General features: G+C 45.5%; 1 protein-coding gene across 1 annotated transcript in view; it reads left to right on the top strand.

The window, feature by feature from the left end:
• cntnap5a (contactin associated protein family member 5a) overlaps positions 1-23570 on the top strand; it is a 177171-nt gene that overhangs the window by 91616 nt on the left and 61985 nt on the right. The window contains 4 exon segments of the mRNA XM_079254873.1: positions 7113-7256; positions 7342-7501; positions 13549-13655; positions 22184-22303. Coding sequence (XP_079110999.1) covers positions 7113-7256; positions 7342-7501; positions 13549-13655; positions 22184-22303 — 531 coding nt within the window.

Below are 23570 nucleotides of genomic sequence, written 5' to 3'. Positions count from 1 at the left end.
TTGGATTGGATGTGTGGACGTAGGATTGGATGTGTGGATGTGGGAGTGGACATGTGGACGTGGGATTGGACGTGTGGACGTAGGATTGAATGTGTGGACGTGGGATTGGACGTCTGGACGTGGGATTGGACGTGTGGACGTGGGATTGGACGTGTGGACGTGGGATTGGACGTGTGGACGTGGGATTGGACGTGTGGACGTAGGAGTGGACGTGTGGACGTGGGATTGGATGTGTGGACGTGGGATTGGATGTGTGGACGTAGGAGTGGACATGTGGACGTGGGATTGGACGTGTGGACGTGGGATTGGATGTGTGGACGTAGGAGTGGACGTGTGGACGTTGGATTGGATGTGTGGACGTAGGAGTGGACGTGTGGACGTGGGATTGGACGTGTGGACGTGGGATTGGATGTGTGGACGTAGGAGTGGACATGTGGACGTGGGATTGGACGTGTGGACGTGGGATTGGATGTGTGGACGTAGGAGTGGACGTGTGGACGTGGGATTGGATGTGTGGACGTGGGATTGGATGTGTGGACGTTGGATTGGACGTGTGGACGTTGGATTGGACGTGTGGACGTGGGATTGGATGTGTGGACGTGGGATTGGATGTGTGGACGTAGGAGTGGACATGTGGACGTTGGATTGGACGTGTGGACGTAGGAGTGGACGTGTGGACGTAGGAGTGGACGTGTGGACGTTAAACTGGACATGTGGACGGAGAATTGAACGTGTGGACGTAGGAGTGGACGTTAAACTGGACTTGTGGACGTGGGAGTGGACGTGTGGACAGAGGAGTGGATGTGTGGACGTAGGAGTGGACATGTGGACCCTGGATTGGACGTATGGACGTAGGAGTGGATGTGTGGACGTGGGATTGGACGTGTGGACGTGGGATTGTACATGTGGACGTAGGAGTGGATGTGTGGACGTGGGATTGGACGTGTGGACGTAGGACTGGACGTGTGGACGTAGGAGTGGACATGTGGACGTAGGACTGGACGTGTGGACGTAGGAGTGGACATGTGGACGTGGGATTGGACGTGTGGACGTAGGAGTGGACATGTGGACGTAGGACTGGACGTGTGGACGTAGGAGTGGACATGTGGACGTGGGATTGGACGTGTGGACGGAGGAGTGGATGTGTGGACGTTAAACTGGACATGTGGACGTGGGAGTGGACGTGTGGACAGAGGAGTGGACGTGTGGATGTAGGATTGGACGTGTGGACGGAGGATTGAACGTGTGGACGTAGGAGTGGACGTGTGGACGTTAAACTGGACATGTGGACGGAGGATTGAACGTGTGGACGTAGGAGTGGACGTTAAACTGGACATGTGGACGTGGGAGTGGACGTGTGGACAGAGGAGTGGATGTGTGGACGTAGGAGTGGACATGTGGACGTTAAACTGGACATGTGGACGTGGGAGTGGACGTGTGGACAGAGGAGTGGACGTGTGGACGTTAAACTGGACATGTGGACGTGGGAGTGGACGTGTGGACAGAGGAGTGGACGTGTGGACGTAGGAGTGGACGTGTGGACGTAGGATTGGACGTGTGGACAGAGGAGTGGACGTGTGGACGTAGGAGTGGACATGTGGACGTTAAACTGGATATGTGGACGTGGGAGTGGACGTGTGGACGTGGGATTGGACGTGTGGACGTAGGATTGGACGTGTGGACGTGGGATTGGACGTGTGGACGTGGGATTGGACGTGTGGACGTGGGATTGGATGTGTGGACGTAGGAGTGGACATGTGGACATTGGATTGGATGTGTGGACGTAGGAGTGGATGTGTGGATGTGGGAGTGGACATGTGGACGTAGGATTGGACGTGTGGACGTAGGATTGGATGTGTGGACGTGGGATTGGACGTCTGGACGTGGGATTGGACGTGTGTACGTGGGATTGGACGTGTGGACGTAGGATTGGACGTGTGGACGTGGGATTGGACGTGTGGACGTGGGATTGGATGTGTGGACGTAGGAGTGGACATGTGGACGTTGGATTGGACGTATGGACGTAGGAGTGGACATGTGGACGTTGGATTGGACGTGTGGACGGAGGATTGGACGTATGGACGTGGGATTGGACGTGTGGACGTAGGATTGGACGTGTGGACGTGTGGACATGGGATTGGATGTGTGGACGTAGGAGTGGACATGTGGACGTTGGATTGGACGTATGGACGTAGGAGTGGACTTGTGGACGTTGGATTGGACTTGTGGACGTAGGAGTGGACGTGTGGACGTGGGATTGGACGTGTGGACGTGGGATTGGACGTGTGGACGTAGGATTGGACGTGTGGACGTAGGAGTGGACGTGTGGACGTGGGATTGGACGTGTGGACGTAGGATTGGACGTGTGGACGTAGGATTGGACGTGTGGACGTAGGAGTGGACATGTGGACGTGGGATTGGACGTGTGGACGGAGGAGTGGACGTGTGGACGTTAAACTGGACATGTGGACGTGGAAGTGGACGTGTGGACGTAGGAGTGGACATGTGGACGTTAAACTGGACAAGTGGACGTGGGAGTGGACGTGTGGACGTAGGAGTGGACATGTGGACGTTAATCTGGACATGTGGACGTGGGAGTGGACGTGTGGACAGAGGAGTGGACGTGTGGACGTTAAACTGGACATGTGGACGTGGGAGTGGACGTGTGGACAGAGGAGTGGACGTGTGGACGTAGGAGTGGACATGTGGACGTTAAACTGGACATGTGGACGTGGGAGTGGACGTGTGGACAGAGGAGTGGACGTGTGGACGTTAAACTGGACATGTGGACGTGGGAGTGGACGTGTGGACGTAGGAGTGGACGTGTGGACGTAGGATTGGACGTGTGGACAGAGGAGTGGACGTGTGGACGTAGGAGTGGACATGTGGACGTTAAACTGGACATGTGGACGTGGGAGTGGACGTGTGGACGTGGGATTGGACGTGTGGACGTAGGATTGGACGTGTGGACGTGGGATTGGACGTGTGGACGTGGGATTGGATGTGTGGACGTAGGAGTGGACATGTGGACGTTGGATTGGATGTGTGGACGTAGGAGTGGATGTGTGGATGTGGGAGTGGACATGTGGACGTAGGATTGGACGTGTGGACGTAGGATTGGATGTGTGGACGTGGGATTGGACGTCTGGACGTGGGATTGGACGTGTGGACGTAGGATTGGACGTGTGGACGTGGGATTGGACGTGTGGACGTGGGATTGGATGTGTGGACGTAGGAGTGGACATGTGGACGTTGGATTGGACGTATGGACGTAGGAGTGGACATGTGGACGTTGGATTGGACGTGTGGACGGAGGATTGGACGTATGGACGTGGGATTGGACGTGTGGACGTAGGATTGGACGTGTGGACGTGTGGACATGGGATTGGATGTGTGGACGTAGGAGTGAACATGTGGACGTTGGATTGGACGTATGGACGTAGGAGTGGACGTGTGGACGTAGGAGTGGACGTGTGGACGTGGGATTGGACGTGTGGACGTGGGATTGGACGTGTGGACGTAGGATTGGACGTGTGGACGTAGGAGTGGACGTGTGGACGTGGGATTGGACGTGTGGACGTAGGATTGGACGTGTGGACGTAGGATTGGACGTGTGGACGTAGGAGTGGACATGTGGACGTGGGATTGGACGTGTGGACGGAGGAGTGGACGTGTGGACGTTAAACTGGACATGTGGACGTGGGAGTGGACGTGTGGACAGAGGAGTGGACGTATGGATGTGGGATTGGACGTGTGGACGTAGGATTGGACGTGTGGACGGAGGATTGGACGTGTGGACGTAGGAGTGGACGTGTGGACGTTAAACTGGACATGTGGACGTGGAAGTGGACGTGTGGACGTAGGAGTGGACATGTGGACGTTAAACTGGACAAGTGGACGTGGGAGTGGACGTGTGGACGTAGGAGTGGACATGTGGACGTTAAACAAGACATGTGGACGTGGGAGTGGACGTGTGGACAGAGGAGTGGACGTTAAACTGGACATGTGGACGTGGGAGTGGACGTGTGGACGTAGGAGTGGACGTGTGGACGTAGGAGTGGACGTGTGGACGTAGGATTGGACGTGTGGACAGAGGAGTGGACGTGTGGACGTAGGAGTGGACATGTGGACGTTAAACTGGACATGTGGACGTGGGAGTGGACGTGTGGACAGAGGAGTGGACGTGTGGACGTTAAACTGGACATGTGGACGTGGGAGTGGACGTGTGGACAGAGGAGTGGACGTGTGGACGTTAAACTGGACATGTGGACAGAGGAGTGGACGTGTGGACGTAGGAGTGGACATGTGGACGTTAAACTGGACATGTGGACGTGGGAGTGGACGTGTGGACAGAGGAGTGGACATGTGGACGTTAAACTGGACATGTGGACGTGGGAGTGGACGTGTGGACAGAGGAGTGGATGTGTGGACGTTAAACTGGACATGTGGACGTAGGAGTGGACATGTGGACGTTAAACTGGACATGTGGACGTGGGAGTGGACGTGTGGACAGAGGAGTGGACGTGTGGACGTGGGATTGGACGTGTGGATTTCGGGTTTCGGTAAGAAACACCACGTATAAACCTGCTCGTCTCCTGCGGGGCATGGAGACAGGCAGGACGAGGACTTGAGGAGACTGCCAGCTGAAAAGCAGACGTGTTGCTGCAGCATCAGAAATGTGTCCCATTATCTCGTCCAATCCCAGCTGTGAAACCATGATGCGTTCCTTCTGCGCCGCCGCTTGCAGAGATGTGAAGACTTTAATTCTCGCCTTGGTCTGCGGCAGCGTTGTGACAGAACTGCAAACTGAAACATCATTAAACAGCTTCTGGGCTCACGGCGACGTTACAGTTCATGTCTTTTCTTCTAAACTCAACCTCCAGGTTCCAGTTTTATCAAACGCTTCTGCCAACAGAGCGCTGTGGCGGCGGGTCCTGGTGGGTTCACGGCTGTCAGAAGAAGGAATTCATGTGAACACAGAAACACGATTCAGATCAGGAGGCTCTGAGGTGACTTCAACCGTATGAGATGTGGAGCTTTCCAGTCAAACAGAAGCAACCAGAAAGGTTCCATCTTCACCACCCTCCTCTTCATCAGCTCCACCTTCCTGTTACACAGCAGCCAATCAGGCTCAACCACCACAGCTTACCTGGATACTGAAAGGTGTCATGTTTTTAATGAAGGACTCTCGCTGCAGACAGTATAGGTATTCCAGAGCTTTTCTATTCGACAAATATTCCACGACAGAATGCTGGAGGAGGGAGCTGGCTTCATGGAGATGCTGGTTAATGCAGGCAGCTGTTCATCTGGTGATCAGGTGCAGCTGTGGCTGCAGAGGAAGCTGAGCGATTAAACACATTCCTGCTTTCGTTGTCCTGGAATGTCCTGAGGACACCAGCAACTGGATATCAACATGTTGCGTGTTTTAAAAAGCATCATGGCTGATTTTAGCTACTGGATATCAACACGCTGTGCGTTTCAAAGAGTGTCATGGCTGATTTAACAAAGAAAGAGAGGATGACTGAAGGAAGAAGGGAAAATAAAAAAAAAAAGAGCAGGAGATTGGACAGGAGTCAGCATTATACTGACTTTTACTGGGTGAAGAGATCCCAGAGAAGAGACAGGATGAAGGCTGAAGCCAGATTAGCTGTTTTTGGAGTGTTTCAGGCTGCTGGTGCTGACCCACTTTGGGCTGGTTGAACCCAGCTCACATCTCAAGAAGCTGAAAGATGAATAATAGCAGCAAGTTTAGATATTATTTTGTTTATGTCTTTACTAAGCATGTCCCTGAGGTCATGTGATCGACCCCTGAGGTCATGTGATCGGGTCAGCAGACCCCTGAGGTCATGTGATCGACCCCTGAGGTCATGTGATCGGGTCAGCAGACCCCTGAGGTCATGTGATCGACCCCTGAGGTCATGTGATCGGGTCAGCAGACCCCTGAGGTCATGTGATCGACCCCTGAGGTCATGTGATCGACCCCTGAGGTCATGTGATCGGGGCAGATGGTCACACAGCAAACATGGTTAAAGACTAAAGGTGCATTTTGTCTGTCATCAGCTTAATCTCTGGACATACTTTGGTTTGTTTTCGGGGCAGATCCCTGACTTGGCAAACGGCGTAGTACCTCTGTAAACCACAGGGGCAGTGTTGAGCAGTGTTGCTGTGAAAGGACCAGAGAAGGAGAAGCTGCGATGTCTTTAAGTCCTCTCTGCGCTGCCTCTTCATCATGATTTCTTCATCATCATCGTGTGTTATCATTGGGATCTGAACTCAGAGCTGAACTAACAAACCATGCTAACATACGGGATGAACGAAAAAGTACTGGCGTCTGGAACTGATGTACGTATTTATGTCACATAAATGAGCCTTCACGTCACCAGATGTTGTCCTCCCATCGATCCAGCATCATCTTCATCCTGTCTCTTCTCAGAGACCTCCAGCTACTAAAAGTCCGTTTTAAATCTTCCTCCAGTTCTTCTCCTCTGTTCACGTCTTCTAGTGTTTCTGTACTGAATTTGCCACGATGCACGTTCTGACCAGCCGGCGTGTTTATGTCCGCTTGCTAGCGCGTGACGCTGCAACGGGAGATCCGCGGACTCATCACGCAGCTGAAAATTTGACTTCGACATCTTTATGAAGCACTTTGGGATATTAATCGTTAGCTGGCAGTTAAATAAAGTTTTATTTCCCTGACATGCTGCATTCACTGACACTCTGACATCTGAGGTTAACCCGAGTAGAGCTGACTTTATTAGAACCAGCTGCACGGGTTCTGATCCGAACCCGAATTTAATGTCTTAGAGTTGCTCAGGTTTCATTTCATATTTGGTTTCTCCATCTGACTTTGGTTTTCTGAAATACTGAAATGATTTTATTCTATTCATATTTCTATATTTTATTATTAAATAAAGTCTGATTGATCGCGTAGCGGGGTCATGTTTAGGGACACTATGGGACCCTGATCCAGTTCCCGGGATGTGACCAGGACATCCTGCCTTCCTCGTTATGTTTTTATGTTTGACTCTAATTTATCCGTTTGGTTGATTAATTCTTCGTTATTGATGATCTTCTTCATCCAACGATCTTCAAGCTGACGTTGTGTCCTTCAGGTCGCCGGGTCAACGATGGACTGTGGCACTCGGTGAGTCTGGACTCCCGGAACCTCCAGATCTCTCTGACCGTGGACGGCGAGCCGTCCTCCAGCATCGAACTCTGGGAGGAAGTGGAGTCGAGAGGCAGCTTCTTCTTCGGAGGTCAGCGAGCGGCTCTTCGCTCTCCACGCCGCCGTCCGCCATCTCAGCCGCGATGAAGTAAAACGTTTGTGGTTTGTCCCTGCAGGCTGCCGTCCTCTGGACTGCCAGGTCCAGACTCCGGCCTTCCAGGGCTGCATGCAGCTCATATTCATCAACAACCAGCCGCTGAATCTCAGTCATGTGCAGCAAGGGATGCTGGGAAATTATAATGAGCTCCAGTTTGACACGTGCAACATGAAGGACAGGTAAAGAGCTTTGACTTGCTTCTACCTTTCTATTAATTAAAAGGAGGACGGTTTTCTCCCAACCTGACAGCTGATTGTCAAACATCATCTGAGCCGGCAGCGCCGTCGCCGCCATGCTCGCCTCTTTGTGTGCGGACGGCAGTTTGCTGCCGGAGAGTCGCTGACATCCTGTCCTGCAGACACAAACAAGCCGACTGGATCGGCCAATTAAAGTGCAGCAGAGAGTCGGCAGCACCTTCTCTGGCAGAGGGCTATGCTAACAAGCTGCTCCCCCCTCATTATCCTGCACAGCTGTGGACCCCGGCAGACCTCCGTGAACGTCTGCACGCGGAGGTGAACGTTTAGACGAACGGGGCGGACATGCAAACCGCCGCTTTCCCCCATGTTTGGCCTCGGGGAGAATCTGTCCTTTGTCAGATTTCAGACTACCTGCTTTCCAGCACAGGTTGTTCACAGTTGGAGGAAATGCAAACACAACAGCGCTGCCAGTCTGTTAGTCAGCGGGTAAAGGGAAGCACCATAGGAGAAGACAGGATGATGGAGGGAGGTGTTGTCTTTACCACTGCTGCACCAGGATGATGTTGTTTCACTTCTTCTTTCATCACATCTAATGTACTGGAGAGATGAGAGCGGGGTTACCTCTCTGGAGGATCCGTTTTCCTCCAGTTTCCACCCCGTAGCCTGAAGGGATGACAGGAAACAATGAAGGAGAGAGACTGTTAAAGAGCTGCATACAGATGATGTGACTGGTTTTCTAGGAACTTAAATCACTGGCTGAGTTTGGAAACAAAAAGTTTCAGCCCGGAAAAAAAGCTTTAAAAGATATAATAAATGCCTGCAGACATTATATCATACGATACCGTACGATGTCACGGTATCGTACGATGTCACGGTATCGTACGATGTCACGGTATCGTACGATGTCACGGTATCGTACGATGTCACGGTATCGTACGATGTCACGGTATCGTACGATGTCACGGTATCGTACGTTGATATACTGTTAAATGATACGATACCATACAATGCTATGATTTCTTACGATAATACGATACCGTACAACAATATGATACCATAAAATTATACAAGACCATACAATGTTTTGATATGATACAAAAATATGATACCGTGCAATGCTATGATACCATGCAAAGATATGATATTGTACAATGTTACCGTACCGGACAAGGATACGATACTGTAAAATGGTATAACATGCAATGGTACGATAAAGTACAATGATTCAATACTATACAATGTTATGATACCATATGATAATATGATACCATACAATGTTACAATATCGTACAATGATGCGATATGATACAGTATGATATAATAATGATAATATATGAATAATATATAATTGAGAAAAACAATGAAATTATATCATAAATAGAAAAATGTTCCTTTAAATAAAACACAGTTGTAAAATAGAAAAATGATCACATTGTGAACATTTGCATGAAACTGAAGAAGACGAAGAATCGAGTTCATGATTTTTCAGCATGTTGACGCCGAGAGTCCCAAAACAAAGAAAACGACCAATAAAATTCATAAAATCGTCTCCAACGGCAACGCGGTCGGCTTTTTTTCCTCCGTCTCTGCTGCGTCCTCCAGCTGGAATACAGAAACAGGAGCCATTACAGAGTCTAACAGCCGGGAGCAGAAAAGCCCCCCTCAGCGCCGAGTCCTGGACCTGGAGGCGCCCGGTCTCCCAAGCCCTGCAGGGAAGCCCCCTCCCCCAGTCATCCTCATCCTCCTCCCAGTTATCTTAAACACGCTGTTTTCCAGTTTGGCTGCCCTTCCGCACGCTGCTGGAAGCTCTGGATAATTACTGGTACAGAATTCCAGGTCAGCGTGCACAGAGAGAGCTGGCAGCGTGCACGTGGGCTGGCATCAGCATCCAGCCAGAGTTGCTGTCTGGATCTCCGCTGCACCCTGGTCCCACTCTGCCCGCCACCGTCTCTTTCTGATGCGCAGGAACGCCAGCGTGTGATTGGCTGGTTGGACAGGACGCTGAGCTGGTGGAGCTTAAGTTTTCTTTTAAACGTAAAAGAATTAAATGAGCAAACAACAAAATATCAGCTAAAATGTTTTTATTAAGAGTTTGTCATTTTAAAGGTGCAGGATGCTGCTTCATGTTGTCATAGTAACGAATCCTTTAAACCGTTCCTGGATCCAGACGGTGATCCGGATCGTTCCCAAACTATCATCATGATGGAGACAGACGGCAAAGTCAGGACTGAGTAATGAAATTAAATTAGATAAGATAATAATAAATAAATAAAATAATGAAACAAATAAAATAAAAAAATTACAAAAATTAAATGATAAAATAAAATACCAGAAAAATAAAATTACAAAAGAAAATAAAAATGGTAACAAATAAAATGTCTTTAGAATATTTTACAAGATTAAATAGTAAAATAAAATGAAAAATAATAAGTAAAAAAAAAAAAAGTAAAGTAAATAAAATTAAATAAGTATATTTTAAAAAATAACATGAAATTAAAGTAGTTCTCCTTTTTTTACTTTTGTTCTAAACAAAAATTTAAATATTTTTTATTTAATTTAATTCAATTTAAAATAAATGAAGTTAATTTAGGTTAATTGAATACAAGGTAGGTTCCTTTTGGACCAAATTTCTCCTGAACTACGTTCTTTATTCTTTCTCTAAATACCTCATCTGACACGACGCTAAATCACCAAGTCTGACAAGCAGAGAGCTAAAAGAGACGCCGTCATGCGACTTTCTTCCCTTTTGTTCTCTCAGCACATTTATCCTGAAAGACTCACAAAAGGTGATCAATGAAAGAAGCAAAATTGCAGAATATTGAGAGTTTTTTAAGTCTTTGTCAGTAAAATGGTTCACTTCTTAACAAAACAATCGGCTCCCCAGATCCCTTTGTCCTGCCGGAGCGCGTCTTCTCCCATCTGAATGAAAGTCAGACGCCGTGATTCGACGTTGCTGACGCAGCAACGTTCCTGCAAAGTTAGGAAAAGATAAAATGTCAGACTTTTGGCCCAGTTTTCCAGCAGCAGACATTTCTTCCTGCAGAAACGTGATATTTGTTTAGTTTTACACGTCCACTGTTGGTGTGATCCGTTATGATAGCAGAACCACCGAGGTGACGTCCGGCCCAGTTTCAGTAAATACCAGGCGCACCTGAATGCAGCCTTCTCACTGATTGATGAGGACATTAACATCGCCGATCTCATGTCTGAAAAGGGCTCATGTCTGAAAAGACACGGCAATGAATCAAAGAAACACCGATGCCATTAAAACCTGTTCTGAAAGTTGTCGGCTGCCCCTTCCTACTGGACCCAATGTGTCTATTTTAACGACGGCAGCACCAGGAGGCCTCTTCGCCGAATGTGCCGCGCTCAGCATCCTGCTGCAAATGTCATTTTAATAACACATGCAGCGTGGTGGTCCCGGCTCGGAGGCCTCCAGGCTGGAGAGGGATTCATCTTTACAAATGTTAACAGTATGTTCCTTCAAACGAAGCCGCTGGTACCTGAAGGCAACAGGAATCTGGAAAACTGATGTGTTGCCATACCGAAAGGATACCTGCAGTGCAGTTCTCCCTCATCCACTAGGGGAGTCAATCCTATAGAGTTCCATGTTAAAAACATTTTAGCTTAGCTCAACAAGTTAAGTTTACCTTCATGACAACTGTGGGGGATGGGTTCTGCATAATTAGGAGCGTGGCCTTTTGACTCCAGGTTAGCTCTGTAGGGTCTTAGCGATAGGCAACTCGGAGCTAACAGAGCCTTAGCTTTAGTCCACGTTAAGCCATTAGCTGGTTAGCGATAGCTCCAGATTAGCTCTGTTGGGTCTTAGCTACAGGCAACTCAGAGCTAACAGCACCTTAACTTTAGCCCATATAAAGCCATTAGCTAGTTAGCGATAGCTCCAGGTTAGGTCTGTTAGGTCTTAGCTACTGGCAACTCTCATCTAACAGAGTGCCTTAGCTTTAGCCCATGTAAAGCCATTAGCTGGTTAGCCTCTGTTAGCCTTAGGTTAACTTGGTTAGCTCTGAGCTAACAGCACACCTAAGCTTTAGTCAAAATGGCGACAGGAGAACCCCTTCCACTGCGATTCATCATGGAGGCTCCGCCCATCTTTTAGGGTCTGTGTGTCGGCCTGATTGCAGCTCTGATATTAGCTGTCATCGCTCTGCTGAACGGCCCTCGAGTGCAGGAGAAAATGAACTTTTATCAGACCTAATCTCCGTCTCTGAGTCTAATTACACATCGGTTTACGACTAGCATGCACTTAAGTGTGCTGCCTACTGTAATTTCATGTCCTGTAAGGGCAGCCGTGGACACCACAACAGAAAATAGCTTGATGGTAATTAAAGCGATGGCTGCAACCTTATCCGTGTTGCGGCTGGCCCGCTGCGCTGCAGTTAATAGGTGAAAGATAAAATGTATGAAATTATAGATGCATGCTTGAAAGGACGGCAATTATGTGAAACTGAAGGAGGCTCGGGGAAGGGGCTATTAATCAGAAAAGCAGGGTTTAAATTTTCTGTGTTGAAATCCCATTAACAGGCATCTCTGAAGGTGACAGCCGGGCTTTTGTTTTCTGCTTTTTCACGTCGGGACGCGTGTGCAGGACGCTCGGGAGCTTCATGCTTGTTTGGGATTTTTAATTTCAAGTCACCAAACAGCAGAAAAGCTGGCGGAGGGTGAGGGATAGTTTTATTACCTGACAGACTGGAAAGAATCAGCGTTTCATTATTTCTGCTGGAAATAAGCGCAGGTTAATCATGAATAAATGATCGTTTTCTGCTGATCCCCCCCAAAGCAAATGAAGTCTGGAAAATGGAGATAAAAGTGAGTCAGGAGAAAACTGGAGATTTTTCAATTTGTCAGCTGACGGGGAAATTAATTAGAAACCACTAATAATCAATTCATTACAAACAATGAAGTCAAACATTCTCAGTTTGCAGCTTTTACATGCGATAACTCGTCCGTCTTTAGTTTTTATTGGATTATAATTCACATTTGTAATTAGAACAGAAAGTTCTGCAGCTCGCTGATGCTTTCCTCCTTCCTCACAATCTTCAGAGGAATGTTTGTCCTTGTTAAGCATCTTAGCACTGACCAGTAAATCATTTTAGCAAACAGGAGTTTGCTAAGCTAACATGGTAGCTAATTTTAACTTTGTTGAGGTTAAAGATATGTTTTTGGACAAACGACATCTAATGTCACTTTGTGAAGAGTAAAGCAGCCAAGACTAACACTACGGAGGGTGTTTAAGCTAATGCTGAAACTAAAATAGCATTGGCAAAGCTAATTCAGCTGATAGTGTGATAGCTAATGTAGGAGCTAACATGCTAACTCTTATGAAACTGTTTAAAACAGCTCACTTTGTGCTAACACTATAATGTTTTGGTGAACATAGCTGCTACAGTCGTGTAGTTTAGGCTAATAATGTGTTTAGCTTAGCATTGTCTTACTGTCAAAAAGCCAGAAAAGACTGAGATTGCATGACCCAAGAACTGGACTGAATATCAGTGGAAACACGACAGACCTGCGCAGAGTCCGCATTACTGCAGACGCCGCACCGATTAGTCTGTCCATCTCACGCTCCATCCTTCCCTCACTCGTGAACAAGACCCCGAGATATTTAAACTCCTCCACTTGAGGCAGGACCTGACTCCCGACCTGGAGAGGACAATCCACCCTATTCCGGCTGAGAACCATGGTCTCAGATTTGGAGGTGCTGATTCCCATCCCAGCCGCTTCACACTCGGATCCTGGAGAACTATTCCTGGAAACTCTTTCAAGGATCCTGGAAAACCTTTCCTGGAGACGACTGAAAGACAGGAATCCTCTGTAAGAGGGTTCAGACTGGGATGAAAAGTAAAACCAGCTCTGTAGAACTGGACCGACTGGTCCAGCTGCTGCATTTATATTGATGATTAAACATGTTGAAATAAACTTGTCCTTTTGTCTAAATATGAAGTTAAACGCAGGTTTTTCTACGTGTGAATTGAGTTTTTTCTTTAATCAGCTGCTGTGTTCTCCCGCAGATGTCTTCCCAACCTGTGCGAACATGGCGCCCGCTGCTCCCAGACCTGGAGCTCCTTCTCCTGCGACTGTTCGGGATCAGGATACTCCGGAGCGACTTGTCACAACTGTGAGCACTTTAGTTTGTCTTCTCCTGCTCCGTGCCGTCTGCCTCCGAGTGTTGTCCTGCTTCAGCTTGACATGATCTCATCATCATCACGTTTGTGTTGGTGGTATCCTGAAATATCCCTGACTCATCTGACTGGTCTGACTAAGTCTGACTCCATCTGACTCGGTCTTGACTCCATCTGACTCGTTCTGACTCCATCTGACTCGGTCTAACTCCATCTGACTCGGTGTGACTCGGTCTGACTCAGTCTGACTCCATCTGACTCTGTCTAATTTGTCTGACTCCATCTGACTCGGTCTTGACTCCATCTGACTCGTTCTGACTCCATCTGACTCGGTCTAACTCCATCTGACTCGGTGTGACTCCATCTGACTCGTTCTGACTCCATCTGACTCGGTCTGACTCCATCTGACTCCGTCTAATTTGTTGGACTCCATCTGACTCGGTGTGACTCGGTCTGACTCAGTCTGACTCCATCTGACTATGTCTGATACAGTCTGACTTGGTGTGACTCTCTCTCACTTCTCTGACTCCATCTGACTCGGTCTGACTCCATCTGACTTGGTCTGACTCCATCTGACTCGGTGTGACTCCATCTGACTCGGTTCTGACTCCATCTGACTCGGTCTGACTCCATCTGACTCCGTCTAAATTGTCGGACTCCATCTGACTCGGTGTGACTCGGTCTGACTCAGTCTGACTCCATCTGACTATGTCTGATGCAGTCTGACTTGGTGTGACTCCGTCTGACTCATTCTGACTCCATCTGACTCGGTCTGACTCCACTGACTCGGTCTGACTCCATCTAACTCGTTCTGACTCCATCTAACTCGTTCTGACTCCATCTGAATCGTTCTGACTCCATCTGACTCGGTGTGACTCCATCTGACTCATTCTGACTCCATCTGACTCGGTCTGACTCAGTCTGACTCCATCTGACTATGTGTGATGCAGTCTGACTTGATGTGACTCTCTCTGACTTCTCTGACTCCATCTGACTCTGTCTGACTCAATCTGACTCCGTCTGACTCCATCTAACTCCGTCTGACTCTGTCTGACTCAATCTGACTCCGTCTGACTCCATCTGACTCGGTCTGACTCCACTGACTCGTTCTGACTCCGTCTGACTCCATCTGACTCCGTCTGACTCCATCTGACTCGGTCTGACTCCATCTGACTCGGTCTGACTCCATCTGACTCGGTCTGACTCCACTGACTCGTTCTGACTCCGTCTGACTCCATCTGACTCCGTCTGACTCCATCTGACTCGGTCTGACTCCATCTGACTCGGTCTGACTCCATCTGACTCCGTCTAATTTGTCGGACTCCATCTGACTCGGTTTAACTCGATCTGACTCCGTCTGACTCCATCTGACTATGTCTGATGCAGTCTGACTTGGTGTGACTCTCTCTGACTTCTCTGACTCCATCTGACTCGGTCTGACTCCATCTGACTCGGTCTGACTCGGTCTTGACTCCATCTGACTCGTTCTGACTCCATCTGACTCGGTCTGATTCCATCTGACTCGGTGTGACTCCATCTGACTCGTTCTGACTCCATCTGACTCGTTCTGACTCCATCTGGCTCCATCTAATTTGTCGGACTCCATCTGACTCGGTGGGACTCGATCTGACTCATTCTGACTCCATCTGACTCGGTGTGACTCGGTCTGACTCAGTCTGACTCCATCTGACTATGTGTGATGCAGTCTGACTTGATGTGACTCTCTCTGACTCCATCTGACTCGGTCTGACTCCATCTGACTTGGTCTGACTCCATCTGACTCGGTCTGACTCCATCTGACTTGGTCTGACTCCATCTGACTCCGTCTGACTCCATCTGACTCCGTCTGACTCCATCTGACTCTTTCTGACTCCATCTGACTCGGTCTGACTCGTTCTGACTCCATCTGACTCGTTCTGACTCGGTCTGACTCGGTCTGACTCCATCTGACTCCGTCTGACTTGCTCTGACTCCGTCTGACTTGGTGTGACTCCATCTGACTCTGTCTGACTCTGTCTGACTCGGTCTGATTCGGTCTGACTCGGTGTGACTCCATCTGACTCCATCTGACTCGGTGTGACTCCATCTGACTCGGTCTGACTCTGTCTGACTCGGTCTGACTCGTTCTGACTCGTTCTGACTCGATGTGACTGCGTCTGCAGGGTTTTTTTTCCTTCCGGATGTCATGTTTTTTGACGTTGCGTTGATATCAGCGGCGGAGTGCTGTAGGGAAGTGTGAAAACTTTCCGCCCCGGAATGCTGATATGTTGTTTTTAATGCAGCTGCTCGCCGTGTTTGACTGTTGGAGGAAACATGGCAGATAAGAGCATCAGCTGAATTAAAAATAGGCTCAAACTCGAAGGCTGCTTCCCTGAAACCTGAAGCGCTCCAGACAGATCGTCAGGAAAATGCATTCATAAGAATGTTTTTCTGCTCCCAGCTGACACTGAATTAACCCACAAACCCCTTTGCAGCCAAACAGGACCATCATAGGGACTGCTGAAATTAAATTAAAATAACATAAAATAAAATAAAAATAAATTGAAAAGAAACAACTTTAAAAAAACTAAATAAGAAATTATGTGACAAAAAACCCCAAAAATAAATTAGAAAATGTTAGTAAATTATCGACAATACATCCAATAAGCTAAAGATTCACTTTGATGTTATTGTTCACCAAAACACTCCAAATCTAAATTAAATCTTTACTGTATTCTGAGCAGTGAAAACAGAAACGTTTCATGCTGTGGAAAATAATTCAGTAAAAACAATAAATTTTTATTAAATAATCCCAGATTTTATTATAAAAAAACTGATAATCATATGAATTCTGGACTTTTCACTCGCAGATACCTGGAATTCCACTTCTGCTGGTTTCTGGGTTTGGTTAGTTCAGGTTTAAGTTTGTGTTTAGGTTTAGGTTTACATTCAGGTTCATGTTTATGTTTACATTAAGGTCTAGTTTTAGGTTTACGTTCAGGTTTAGATTTGGGTTTATAATAAGGTTCAGGTTGAGGTTTACATTCAGGTTCAGGTTTAGGTTTGCATTCAGGTTTATGTTTAGGTTTACATTAAGGGTTCGGTTTAGGTTTACAATCAGATTCAGGTTATATTCAGGTTTGGTTTAGGTTCATATTAAGGGTTTAGATTTACATTCTGGTTTGGTTTAGGTTTATTACAGGTTTAGGTTTACATCAGTATTTGGTTTACATTCAGATTTAGGTTTATTTTAAGGTTTAGATCCACGTCAGGTTTAGGTTTATATTCAGATATAGGTTTCAATCAACATTAGGTTTATATTTAGGTTTCGCTTTAAATCAAGTTTAGATTTACATTCAGGTTTAGGTTAAGGCTCAGGTTAGGGTTACATTAGGTTTAGGTTTGCAACACTATTAGGTTTACATTCAGGTTTATGTTTACTTTAAGGTTTATGTTTACAATCAGGTTTAGCTTTATATTTAGGTTGAAGTTTACATCAGGTTTAGGTTTACATTCAGGTTTAGGTTTACAATCAGGTTTAGGTTTACATTCAGGTTTAGGTTTACAATCAGGTTTAGGTTTATATTATGTTCAGGTTTACATCAGGTTTAGGTTTACATTCAGGTTTAGGTTTACAATCAGGTTTAGGTTTATATTATGTTTAGGTTTACATCAGGTTTAGGTTTACATTCAGGTTTAGGTTTACAATCAGGTTTAGGTTTATATTATGTTCAGGTTTACATCAGGTTTAGGTTTACATTCAGGTTTAGGTTTACAATCAGGTTTAGGTTTATATTATGTTTAGGTTTACATCAGGTTTAGGTTTACATTCAGGTTTAGGTTTACAATCAGGTTTAGGTTTATATTATGTTTAGGTTTACATCAGGTTTAGGTTTATGGGGGTTTATTGGTTAGAAATTATTCTACAGCGGTAAATGTTGGTAAAAGCTTTAGAAACTTCTAAATTATCTTGTTATCAGTGTCAGTACATTATTGTGGAAGTTTATCTGGAAATATTAGAAAATTGCATTGATAATAAACAAAGACAAGATGTTTGCTTCTCTGAAGGCTGAAAAATCCCACATAACGCTTCCTTGATTGCCTCTTTCTCTTTCTCTGGCTAATTTCTGCATTTTTATATGTTGAATCATGAAAGCAACTTGACCTTGTTGTGTCTGTTTGCCCATGCTGCGTGTCCTCAGGACGGATATTAGCTTGTTGCAGATGTGCCTGTGGGACAGCAGGTATCATCCTCAGGTGTCGGCGCTACTATCGTCTCTGCATGATGATGCTGCTTCCTGAAATGCTTTTATCTCAGCAGCAAAGCTGCCTAATGTCCACAAATGCTGCTCAGAAGTCGGGATTCAGCTGCTCTAGCAGTTTAACAGCAAAAATACAACAATTACAACCCAGGGATTTAAGTTTCTCACATAAAACACGTCTCAAACTCATAGTTTAAGCTTTATATCTGATATTTGTGCAGAAAAACTGAGGCATACGCCGATAATAGCATTTTGCATGGTGCCGCGGGTTGATGCAAGTCATCCTCGTGTCTCAGAGCAGTCACATGACCGCAGGCTGGACGTAATGGCCGAACAACACGTCATGTTTCATGTCGAATCAGATCAGATTTGTCTATTTTTCTGAAGGGGTGAACATGAAAATGGAGTGAAATTAGTTTGATCGTGTATTTATTAATAAAACAGGGTGAACTAACCCGTTTATCCCTCCGTTCCCTCCGTCATTTTTTCAGATGTGGTTGGGACTTCAGGGCCACCGTAGTTTTCCCATCTGATGCATGAATTATTTTAAAACAACCATTCTTTTTTTTTTATGTATGATTTAGTTATAATTTTTTCTAAGTACAAATATGAAACAATGAAAGACAATGACAGTATCAGAAGAAGTCATGGGGCGCATAGCTGCACATACTAAGTATTATCATACACATCTGATACATACATCAGGACAACAAAAGAGAAAGAAAACAAGATTTAAAAAAATATATATATTTCTACATATATATTAAAACAAAATAAAATGAAAATTGAGACAAGAGTGAAACCAAAAATAAAACAAAAACCAGACGAAAAAAAAGTGACAACAAAGAAATATGTGCTACTACCAAAATTACAGAGTGTATGGGTTTATTATGCAAGGGCATGCTGAAAAAATAAAGAGGCTGTGTTCATGGGGCATTCTCAAGAGTAAGAGACATGACATGGTCTGCGAATGGTGACCAGACTTTTGAGAATTTAGGATCAGAGCTTCTAAAAACAACCATATTTTTAAAGGACACTCAGGAAGTTGACGTCAGGAATCCACATCAGCTTAAAAATGTGACGACCAACATCCTAAAAACAAATCGAAACGTCTGGTTTAGCTTTAGGTTTACATTCCAGTTTAGGTTTAGGTGTACATTCCAGTTTAGGTTTAGGTTTACGTTCCGGTTTAGGTTCATGTTTAGGTTTACATTCCGGTTTAGGTTTAGGTTTACATTCCGATATAGGTTTAGGTTTACGTTCCGGTTTAGGTTTAGTTTTACATTCCAGTTTAGGTTCATGTTTAAGTTTACATTCCGGTTTAGGTTTAGGTTTACATTCCAGTTTAGGTTCATGTTTAAGTTTACATTCCGGTTTAGGTTTAGGTTTACATTCCGATTTAGGTTTTGGTTTACATTCCAGTTTAGGTTCATGTTTAAGTTTACATTCCGGTTTAGGTTTAGGTTTACATTCCGATTTAGGTTTTGGTTTACATTCCAGTTTAGGTTCATGTTTAAGTTTACATTCCGGTTTAGGTTTAGGTTTACATTCCGATTTAGGTTTTGGTTTACATTCCAGTTTAGGTTCATGTTTAAGTTTACATTCCAATTTAGGTTTTGGTTTACATTCCGGTTTAGATTCATGTTTAGGTTTATTTAGGTCACATTAGCTTGTGTGATATCCTGAATCTCCTGAATGTGACGCAGAGCAGCAGCTCCTGCAGGATCGTCCTCGGCGCCTCAGTTTTCTGTTCGGGGTTTTTTAATGGGAGGTGTTCTGCTCTCTGAAGGTTTCATCACTCTCTGGGCTGCAGAAGTTTGTTGTTAAATGTTGTTTGGACAATTAAATGTCCAACGTCGGGACTTGGCTGACATGGAAATTTAGGACACTGCCAGATTGAGAAGCACAGAAGAAGAAGCTGATGTATGATTTCAGCCCTAAATACATGAATTTATGATGAAGCGTAAATTCTTTTACTAATAAAATAAGAAATCTAACTTTGATTCAAGCGGTGATTATTAGACGAACATAAATGGGGGTTTTTGAAGCTTCATTGAATGACAAACAGGATCAGTTTTTACGGCGGTGATGCCGTAATTCCTCCGAGGCATGAATCTAAACTCCTTCCTGCAGGAATGAAAGAGACAAACGCTGTTAGATTACCATGAAATACGACGCTCATCTTCCCTTTTTCCTCTTGTCTCTGATACTGATACTAAGTGGCTTCACTGCAGAACAAAGAGACATTTTTCTCTGTAGTGTTTGTGAGGTCAGCTCATACGTGGACCACCACGCTCGCCACCGCCGCCTCCTGCTGTTGCTTTTACAGCTTAATATTCCTGAAGTTTTTCTATTCTGCTCTTTTTCTTCTTTCTTATCAGTTTAATTGGTTTAAGCTCAAAAATTCATTCGTCTCACATTTTTAATTCTCTGAATATGACCAAACACCTGGAGAGGCTGCGTCCTTTACCTGGTTTTGGGTTTATGTTTCCTTAACTAACAACAAACATGACTTAAATTAGTGACCCCTAGTGGCCGTGTATGTAACTGCATGTTAAAGTGGCAGTGTTTCTCAGACCCACTGTCCTGCAGGTTTTAGATCAGGGATCCCCAATCCTGGTTCTTGAAGGCTGTTGTCCTGAAGGCTTCAGCCGTTTTCCTGCTGCAACACGTCTGCCTCGGACTCTGACTGAATGTGAAGATCTTTACGTGTCAGCTGATGACCCAGTGTGTGACAAAGCGGCTTCGTCACATTGGCTGTCGACCGACGTCACTACACAGACACACTCAGGGACATTCCCGTCGTTTTTTTCCCGAGATGTCACAAAGAACCCCGCAACACTGCGTAGCGCCGCATTTCTGAGTTCATCCTTAGAGGTAGCGGATTCTTAGGGGTGTGCACTTATGTGGGCTTGTTACAGAGATACAAGGGGGTTGTTAACTTACCGCATGTTGCCATGTTCGCTGGGGTAACCCAAGGCCACTTCAGGCCGCGCTTAAGATGCGGATGGATGCCGCAATGCGTCAGTGACATTACTGTTAGGTGACTCCCTGAAACGCTGCATCACGGTGTTTTGTGAGGTTTATTCCTGTTATATAGGGTTGATCATTGTGATGTTGACGATGTTTAAATGTATATTCTGTGTGGAATGTCTCTGTTTAAACATTTGGGTACAGAACAAAATGGAATGAAAGGAAAATCCATGTTCTTTGGGTTAATTGAGAAGCTTCCTGTTAGGGGAGGAGCTTCGCTTTTATAAAGGACTTATTCAGAGCAGAAAGGGGGGGGGGTAGGTTGGGTTGAGTTGCAGAGCTGGAGTTTAGTGAATGTATAGTGAGAAACCCTGTAAATATTGTAAATATTGTGGATATTGTACATATTGCTCGGGACCACTGTACATATTATTGCACTTGGGAGGAGTTGGTAATAAATCACGTCAAACTAAACCACAACATCGCCATCGTCATTGGGACCAGCAGATAGAACCCTGTCACCCAGTGATTTGAGTCTGATGTGTTGCAGCAGGGAAATTACTAAAACCTGCAGGAAACTGTCCCTCAAGGACCAGTGTTGGGAATCCCTGATCTAAAAATTGCATGATACTAGCTTCTTAATCTTGTGTTTACTTAATCCTTTGGCTCCATCGTGACTTCTTGTTGCTAGCTGCCAGACGAGCCCACCAGGGGGCGCGTTAGAGAACTCAGAGCAGGTGGAGGTGCTAAATCTGTGTCATGAAAGAAAAACAAACATGTAGATGATGGAGCAATTTGGTGTTTGGTGCAAAAAGACCAGCAGCAGTATCATAGAGCCTTTAAAGCAAACATGACTTTACGTCTGGTTTAACTGGTTCCTACACTGCCCCCTATTGGTTACTCCTACATTGCAGCTTCATTATACGATGCAGGACATGCGAGGCAGCCATGACAAACGTGTGCAGGTTTAAAAGCAAGTATATTTCCACTCAGATCATGTCAGAGGTCAGTTTTTCCTGTAGTTTCATCAGCACTTCACTGCAGAAATATTTCACCTGAAAGTTGGGTGAAAAATTAGATTTGGGTCCGATTCATTCTTATCCTGGATATTAACGTCAGATCCATCAGTTGTAATACCTGATCTGTGTCTGGAAGTGGCTGCAGAAACATCTCACCAAAACCGAGCCTCCTAGAGAACAACAGCTTCATAACAGTTCATAAATAAAGACGGACGGGTTTGTGTAGTCATGACTCAGCGGAAAGCCGTGGGATGATTCTGCTGGAGGAATAACTGATTTGTGTCTTTCCAGCCATCTACGAGCCGTCCTGCGAGGCCTACAAGCTGAGCGGCAGCTCCTCGGGCTTCTACTTCATTGATCCAGATGGGAGTGGTCCCCTGGGGCCCACACAGGTATACTGCAACATGACAGGTGAGCTCATCGTAGCCTCTGTTTGTGTCCTTTAGCCTCGCATTCCCACTGAGAAAAGCTGGAAATATAACTAGTAAAGAGAGACGTCAGCGTGTTTTGTTTAGTGATTTTATCTCTTCCAGCCACCCAAACTGTTTGTGCATCATCATTCGTCAACATTAATTAAACAACTTATCATTGTGCTGCATCAAATAATGCAAGCTTGCTTCTGTTAAAAGGGCATCTTGTACACTCCAGTGTCACCGAGAGCAACCATGTGGAAAAAGATTACAACTTAACAAGCTTATAGATCTAAAGCCCCCCGGTGGCCTCTCAGGCTGCAATTTTCCACAGAGCATCGGGTCGTTAAAGTCAAAAAGGGTTAATCTCCTCTGAAGCATCAATCTGCTCAGTCTATTTCTTCTCTTGTGTTTGTGTTTGTGTGTGAAGGCCAACGTTGTGAACTAATGGCGTCGCCATGGACACACTGATAATCCACACAGCTGCACAGATATGTCGCTCCATAGCAGATTAAGATTTGCATGATTTGGGAGCGAGATGTGACTGTGAGCTTCTTAAACATCTCTGTGAAAGACAGAAATATATGAATGTCTCAGAAATCTGCACCTTCTCAGATCACATGTCCTGATACGGTTGTTCAAAGAGAGAAAACTGCTATATTACATAGAAGAGTGTCAAGTTTTTAACGCTGTGGACATGATTTTTTACTAAATGTTTACCATCTGTGTGGGACTGCAAATAATTTTACGTTGCTAGCATGCTAAATGCTAGCAAGCTGATACTTTTAAAATTGTAAACCAACAGTTTTATCCTCTGGCAGGAGTTTGCATAAATGTTAAGTTTGCTGATATTCTAACAGTTTCACGATGCTACAATGTTTAAATGTGCAAGAACTTTATTATGCTAACAGTTTGCCAATAAGCGAACAGTTTGCTTTTGTGCAACAGTTTGCTAACTTTTTAACAGTTCTGTCACACTAAAAGTTTTCTCATGCAAACAGATTCTAAACTTGCTAATATTTTGCCAACATGCTAACAGTTTCTCATAATCCTAACAATTTGTGGATGTGCTAACCGTCAGTTAGCTGACTTGTTAACAGTTCACCATTAAGATAAGATAAGATAATATATAATATAAGATAAGATAATCATTTATTAGTCACCCGGAGGAGGAATTAATTAGGCTAGCAACTTGCTAACTGGTCAGCAGTTTTAACATGGTAACAGTTTGCTAACCTAATACATTTCCAATCATGCTAACAGCTTGC

This window comes from Telmatherina bonti (assembly GCF_933228915.1).
Source record: "Telmatherina bonti genome assembly, chromosome: 15".
NCBI lineage: Eukaryota > Metazoa > Chordata > Actinopteri > Atheriniformes > Telmatherinidae > Telmatherina > Telmatherina bonti.
Note: the sequence above shows the minus strand (reverse complement) of the source record. Positions and strands in the feature narration are given on the sequence as shown.